Source organism: Prinia subflava, chromosome 3 (assembly GCF_021018805.1).
Source record: "Prinia subflava isolate CZ2003 ecotype Zambia chromosome 3, Cam_Psub_1.2, whole genome shotgun sequence".
Classification (NCBI taxonomy): Eukaryota; Metazoa; Chordata; class Aves; order Passeriformes; family Cisticolidae; genus Prinia; species Prinia subflava.
Window position 1 is genome coordinate 80145625 of NC_086249.1, and position 7837 is coordinate 80153461.

Genomic DNA, 7837 nt, shown 5'->3' on the forward strand with positions numbered 1-7837 from the left:
TCCAAAATAAGCATTGTATGGAACATGCAGTTTTAAGTGAAATTTTAGGGGAAAAAAGAGATGAACTGGAATCGGAATTATTGGTATCTCCCATGGCTCCTGGAACCACCACGGCCCCCTCAACACCAAGTTCTACCCCGCTCACCCTGACCCCACCTGATTCTCTTACACCCCCCTCGCTCGCGCCAGCACAGTATGTTTCACCCCCACCTTTGTCTGCTGAAGGTAATTATCCTCCTCTGCCTGTGCCAGCCGCTCCTCCGCTTGCCCCCCCTCCGTCTGCCCAGGAGCCTGTCCCTCCTCCGCCGGCTCAGAGAACCCCCCCTTCTCCACATACACCTGCTCAAAGCTATCCTGCTCCCCCGCCCACACCCGCTGAAAGATTTATTCCCCCTCTAACACCAGCTCAAGGGTACCCTCCGCTCCCACCTACACCTCCTTCACCAGCTTCTGGCCCGTCTGCCCCCCTGTATCCTCCCCTCCCCGATTCACCTGTCCAGGATGTGATTGTGAGGCGGAAGCAAAGGGGGAATGTGAAGAAGACAGATAGAATGGAAAGTAGTGACAGTGAAGCAGATGAACTAGACGCCCCAGTAGCTCACCGAACACGAGGAAAACTGGCCCTGGAGTGGCCTCAGGCAGGAAAGGGTATATTAAAATCAGGCAAACAAAAGAGAACGATTATTGCACCACTAAGGCAGGGGGTGGGAACTAATGGACCCGTCTTTGTAAAGGTACCCTTTTCACCTGCTGATTTAGTTATATGGAAACAATCAGCCGGAACGTATAGAGAAAACCCAGATAAGGTAGCTCGTGTGGTTAAGATGATAATGAAAACTCAGAACCCTGATTGGGAAGATATTCATGTCATATTAGACACTCTGATGGATGAGACAGAGAGAGATATGGTTCTTCGAGCAGCAAGAGAAAGAGCTAGAGAAGACATACGAAATAGTTTGGTGACAGGGACACTGGATTATAATTTTCCCACTGCAGACCCAGAGTGGGATGCTAATGACCCCTCTGGAGTGGATATGTTAAGGCTAAAGAGATATCAGGAGTGGATTTCAGTTGGTGTTCAACAGGCAATACCTAAGAGTATGAACTGGTCTAAGTTGTATGAAATTCGACAGGAAAAGAAAGAATCTCCCACTGCCTTTCTAGAAAGACTTAAGGAAGCAGCTAGAAGATATACTGATCTTCAAGTAGACAGTGAGCAAGGAAGAACTCAGCTTGCCTTTATTTTTCTGGGTCAGGCACAGGAAGATATTAAGAAAAAGCTACAGAAACTGGAAGGTGAAGAGTTAAGAAACTTGGATAAACTCCTAGAGGTTGCCTGGAAAGTTTATAATAACAGGGACAAAGAAATTATCAAGAAACAGGGGCAAAGCCTTTTGGCAGTCTTACAGAGACAGGGGCAAAGACGTAGTAGAAGTGGTCGTGGCGTTAATAGAGGTGGCTTTGGCAGAGGTTCTGGTCATGGTAGATTAGGTCTGAATCAGTGTGCATATTGTCGGATGGAGGGACACTGGAAAAGAGAGTGTCCAAACCGGTTTAGCCAGAATGGTCAGCCTCAGTTAGACAGTATGTTTAATCAAAGTAGTGAGCATCAGCTGGAGGGTGTAGCCAGGGTCATGGTTTTACATGAGAGGGAGCCAGGATCAAGAGAGCCCATAGTGACTTTGCATTTAGAAGGAAAAGACGTAGATTTTCTCATTGACACGGGGGCCACACATTCTGTACTAAATTATCTTGAGGGGCAAATCGGGAACAAGTCAGCAGCAGTCATTGGAGCCACAGGGAAGGAGGAGGTACGGCCATTCTTGCAACCCCTAGAATTGAGCTTTGAAGATAAGATCTTGACCCATGAATTCTTATACATGCCAGACTGCCCAACTCCACTCTTAGGGCGCGATCTACTGGCAGCACTGGAGGCAGTAATTACTTTTGAGAATGGTGAACTCGTAATGAAAATTCCGGAGTCTAAGACAGGAAAGATTTTGATGATAAAAGAAAAACCAATTTCTAATATTCCTAAAGAAGTAGAAGATGCAGTAATTCCCTCTGTCTGGGAAACAGATGTACCTGGAAAATCTAAATTGGCACAACCGGTACATGTAGAGTTAAAAGAAGGAGCAAAGGCTGTACGAATCAAACAATACCCTATAAAACCAGAAGCACGACAGGGAATAGCAAAGACCATTGATAAATTTTTAAAATATCAAATTCTAGAAGAATGTAAATCGGAATATAACACCCCAATTTTCCCAGTGAAGAAACCCAATGGTGAGTATAGACTTGTACAGGATTTAAGAGGTATAAATGAGATAACAAAAGACATTCATCCAGTGGTTGCCAATCCCTATACATTGTTAGCATCCGTAAAAGAGATATATAAATGGTTTACTGTAATTGACTTAAAAGATGCTTTCTTCTGTATACCCCTTGACCAAGAAAGTAGGAAACTATTTGCCTTTGAGTGAGAACATCCAGAAAGTAGAAGAAAAACTCAGCTCACCTGGAGTCGATTACCGATGGGGTACAAGGGGTCGCCCACTCTCTTTGGAAGTCAACTGGCAAAAGAACTGGAAATCTGGACCAGAGAAGGGCAAGTACCAAGAGACCAATATTTATTACTCCAGTATGTAGATGACATTTTGATTGCAACAGAGGAAGAAATGACCTGCATAAAGGTAACCATTGAGATCTTAAATTCACTAGGAATGGGAGGGTATAAGGTATCCAGAGAAAAAGCACAAATTGCCCAACAGACTGTGATTTACCTGGGATGTGAAATCTCACAAGGGCAGAGAAAACTGGGTACTAATCGTATTCAAGCTATCTGTGCTATTCCAGAGCCTCAGAATCTACACGAGCTGCGGATCTTCCTCGGAATGACAGGGTGGTGTCGCCTGTGGATCATGGACTATAGACTGATTGCAAAACCCTTGTACGAAGCTCAGAAGACGCAGCCGTTCACCTGGGGCAAACCACAGAAAGAGGCCTTCCAGAAGTTAAAGGAAGCACTGACAACTGCTCCTGCTTTGGGATTACCTGATCTATCTAAAGACTTTCAGCTGTACGTGCATGAAAGGCAGCGACTGGCACTGGGAGTCCTGACCCAACGACTGGGAAGCTGGAAAAGGCCGGTGGGTTACTTTTCCAAACAACTCGACAACGTAAGTGCCGGATGGCCTTCATGTCTGCGGGCAGTGGCAGCTACCGTGCTGCTGATACAGGAAGCCAGGAAGCTCACAATGGGAAGACACATAGATGTCTATGTGCCACACATGGTAACTACAGTCCTGGAACAAAAGGGGGGCCATTGGCTCTCTCCAAGCCGGATGATGAAGTTTCAGGTAACCCTGACTGAGCAAGATGATGTTGCACTAAAAACAACTAACCTCTTGAATCCAGCTCTATTTCTAGGTGCCACAGCTGAGGAAGGTCCATTAGAGCATGACTGTCTAGAAGTCATCGAGCACACTTATTCAGCAAGAACAGATCTGAAGGATGTCCCCCTGGAGCAACCAGAGTGGGAACTCTTTACAGATGGAAGCAGCTTCATGGAGAACGGAGCCAGATACGCGGGATATGCGGTAACTACAATTGATGTAGTAATAGAGGCAAAATCACTACCACCTAACACGTCTGCACAAAGGGCAGAACTAATCGCATTAACCAGAGCACTCGAGCTGAGTGAAGGGAAGACAGTGAATATTTGGACTGATTCCAAATATGCCTTTGGAGTAGTGCATGTACACGGAGCTTTATGGAAAGAAAGAGGACTGCTGTCCTCCCAAGGGACAAATATTAAACATCAAGATGCAGTCCTACAATTGATAGATGCAGTACAAAAACCTGAACAAGTAGCAATCATGCACTGCAAGGCACATCAATCAGGCAACTCCAAAATTTGTGAAGGAAATCGAAAAGCAGATTGGGCAGCCCGTCAGGTAGCGCGAGAGGTACAGAAAACAATGGCATTGATACCATCAAGACTTAATATCTCTCAATTTAATTTGCCTCCGAAGCCAAACTATACAATCGAAGATGACAGACTAGCACAACTGCTGAAGGCACAGAAGAACGCAGAAGGGTGGTATGTAACCGCACAAGGGCAAATAGTGGTACCTCCTTTGGTAATGAGAGAAATTTTACAAGTAAAACATAATGAGTGTCACTGGGGTGCAGAGGCGTTGGTAAAGTGGTTAAGACAATACCTAATCTCAGTACAGATGCAAACAATGGCCAAGTCAGTAATGTCTAAATGTGAAATCTGTCTGAAAAACAATCCCGTAGCTAGACGACAGGCACAGTTAGGCAGAATTCGGATAGGAATAGAACCAGGAGACTATTGGCAAGTAGATTTTGCAGAACTGCCAAAAACTCGGGGATACAAATACCTGTTAGTAGGGGTTGACACGTTTTCTAGATGGCCAGAAGCCCTTCCCTGTAGCACAAACCAAGCAAAGGAAACAGTTAAGTAGTTATTACAGGAGATCATTCCCAGGTTTGGGGTGCCCCTAGGGATATCATCAGACAGAGGCCCACACTTCATAGCCACGGTGGTACAAGAGGTAAGCAAGTTATTGGGATTATCTTGGGACCTCCACACACCATGGAGACCCCAGTCAAGTGGGCAAGTAGAAAGAATGAACCAGACACTGAAGAGGCAGATCAGTAAAATATGCCAGGAAGCCAAACTGCAGTGGCCACAGGCTTTGCCGATAGCATTGCTGAGGGTTCGGATAAAGCCTAGGAGTGAGATGTCAGTTAGTCCTTATGAAATATTGTATGGGAAACCATATGAATCTCCTAACCCCAATCCAAATGTTCATGTCACAGGGAAACAAGATGTGTATAATTATGTTCTGTCCCTCGGGAAAACTCTAGCTCGGCTCCGAAGTGTTCTCGTGTGGAACAGACCACTGGCCCTGGAGAATCCAGTCCACAATATCGAACCAGGAGATGAGGTATACATCAAAACCTAGAATGAAGAACCACTAAAAGAGAAGTGGACTAGTCCCCATCAGGTACTGCTAACCACCTTTACAGCAGTCAAAGTGGCTGGAGTGGAACCCTGGATACACTACACACGTGTGAAGAAGGTCCCTCGTGGAGTCCAGTCGTGGGCTGTAGAAACTTTTGGACCAACAAAGCTGAGGCTGAAACGTCTGTAACTGTTCAAATGGTATTGGTAACTGTGCTCATGCTCTTTCTGTGGGTAATGTTAATTTCATGGATACTAATGTCACCAGTAGGGATTGCTGTTACTTTGGGATATGGGATACAGAAGGGTCAATTAACAACTCTTCATTCTAGAATGAAGAAAGAGATACAGGCAAAAACACAAGTAATAGAAATTTCTAATGAAATTCGGGCTGAGAATGTAATGATTGGATTGGTCAGAGACTTTGCTAAAATGCATAATACCAGCAGAATAACGGCCTGTCTGCCAATACCAAAGGCAGCAGGGGACCCAGTAAGCTGGGGAATAATAACGTCAAAATTACCTGAAATAGGAGGGAACAAAACAATTAACTGTAAACAAGTACCAGAGTCAAGGGTGGTGGTCAGAGAATACTGGAAGATAACAGAGGATTCCTATATGCAACCCATGAGAAAGTCGGAGTGCATTCTTAGTAATGGCAAATTGGGACAAATCGTAGAGTGGTGGGTTAAGGACCAAGACCTTGCAAAATGGCAATGTTGGTTTCTACGCTATCAAAAGATCAGGGACAACGCTACAGAAAGTGTTGTGGTGTAGAAATGTGAAGAGAAGGATTGGAAAGGACTGGAACCTTGGGACAGTGCATGGTCTGTGAGCATCCTCCAGAAATTCCAATATATGGAAAGCACACCCTGGTGCATTAAATGGAAAGGCTCTGAAAATGAGACAGATCCCACAGTGGCAAATACTGATACTAGCAGTCAGAAAGAGGCAAATAAGGTAAGTTGGTGAGTATGTAAGAAAATTTATGATTGCACCTCTGACAATCTAGAAATAAAACAGTGGTCACCATTGGCAATAGCCTTACGAATTGGTTGTGCCTGCAGGAAAATTAAACACAAACAAGGCAAAATAGATTCTAAGATTATAGTAGAATGTAGCAAGAGTACCATTCGAAGTCCAGGACCATTTGTATGGGCAATGAGTGATGGCACATAGACAACACACTTGCCTATGGACGGGGAGGTAAGAGAAATCACCCTGGGCCTTCCCACTTTATGTCCAATTTAGAAGAAATCCCCATTTAACAAGAGCAGTGAAGCCTTGCAAATAAAAGCAAAGCGAGATGTCTCAGAAGACAAGAACCCAGATGACACTTGGAAGGAACCCTCTAGTGGAGTAAAGATTGGGTGGGCCCTAGAATCCTTGTTTGGTCCCATTGCAAATTATCGAAATAGAGAAATGCTATATAGACTCACAGGTCAGGTAGACAGATTAGCAAGAATCACACGAGAGGGATTTAGGGAACTCAATGTGCAATTACAGGCCACCACCAAAATGACCCTGCAAAATCGTTTGGCTTTAGATATGTTACTTTTGAAAGAACACGGAGTGTGTAGATATTTAAAGGGACAAATCGACCATTGCTGCATCCACATCCCAAATGTAACTGCAGATGTAGAACATGACATCAGTCAGTTAAAACAAATAGAGCATGAGGCACAAAAGGAACAAAAAGATTTAGCTACTAGCTGGTTGGGTAAAATCTTTAAAGGATTAGGATGGAATGTGAGTTCATGGATAAAGTCTATCCTTGAAAATCTGATAATTTTACTGATTATATTTTTAGTAATTTGGTTAGTTTACAGAATCCTGAAGAGAGAGATACAGAAAAAGGCATCTTAGAACAGGACCATAATGAAGGCATTGGCACGGAACCCAGCACCTTCAATCCGCAACAACATCCCGGACAAAGCCTATGACAACAAAGAATTTGAAGATGAACATCCAGTATGAACTCTGAAGCCTAATGGACTGTATTAAGTGAAAGCATTTACACTTAGTATATTAGAGTGAAAATACTTTCAAAGGGGGGAATGTTGGTGGAGGGTTAAAAAATATAATTTCTAGATTGAGTAATGTGTAGGGGGAGGAAAGTAGAGAACGTACAACTGGAACTTGACGCAGCTAGCTAGGAACAAGCGTCAGTTTCGGTAAACAGCTCCATGCTATTGTTTTAACCAAATCAAGTGTAGATCAGGGTAGAAGCGTAAGTATGATTTAAGATAGTAACTAAGAAATAGGATAATCAGTATCTAGGGGTAGGGGTTAGTTAACATGTGTATAATTTAAACTATAAAAATCACGAATCGACTCTGTATGCTTTGGACATCAGATTTGGGTGTATTATCACCCCGGTGTCCCGCGCGCTGGAATAAAGAACCGCATATGATCGCCTCTGTGTAGTTATATGTTTTCCTACGCTAACACTTCCTCTGCAGTTCATTTGTTCCCGGGGTTTTCTCCTATCCCCACAGGTCACCTGCTGTCGCTGTGTGCCTGGTGGTGTGGCGCTTGGCAGGGGCACGACCCCCAGCGTGGCGAGGGCCCTCAGCAGCCGCCGCAGCAGCAGTGCAGGAAGGAGCCAAGTGGGCCACGCACGCAGCCCGAGGAATCCTTTACTAGAGCAACATAAACTGTGACACAGCTCCAACACAGAGCAGGGGCGAGGACCCACAACAAAGGCATCATGGGGTTTAAGGGACAGAACGAGGGGGGAGTTTAGGGTAGAGGGACCAATAGGGAGAAGATCGGGGAGGAACACAAGGTGGGGTTTACAGAGCACAAACCAATGGGGAGGGTAATGGGAAGAGACTGATATAA

General features: G+C 44.6%; 1 protein-coding gene across 4 annotated transcripts; it reads left to right on the forward strand.

The window, feature by feature from the left end:
- Nucleotides 1-2520: 2520 nt before the first annotated feature.
- Nucleotides 2521-7438, forward strand: LOC134548172 (uncharacterized). 4 transcript variants are annotated; one of them, XM_063392673.1, is made up of 3 exons: nucleotides 2521-4976; nucleotides 5059-5200; nucleotides 6804-7438. In XM_063392673.1, exon 1 carries the CDS (start codon nucleotides 2535-2537, stop codon nucleotides 4488-4490), a length of 1956 nt encoding a protein of 651 aa, XP_063248743.1. In that variant the 5' UTR covers nucleotides 2521-2534; the 3' UTR covers nucleotides 4491-4976; nucleotides 5059-5200; nucleotides 6804-7438. The 4 variants fall into 4 exon arrangements, with proteins under 4 accessions (XP_063248743.1, XP_063248741.1, XP_063248745.1 ...); XM_063392671.1 differs by having other exon boundaries at nucleotides 6816-7438; XM_063392675.1 differs by lacking the exon at nucleotides 5059-5200 and having other exon boundaries at nucleotides 2521-5036.
- The last annotated feature ends 399 nt before the right edge of the window (nucleotides 7439-7837 follow it).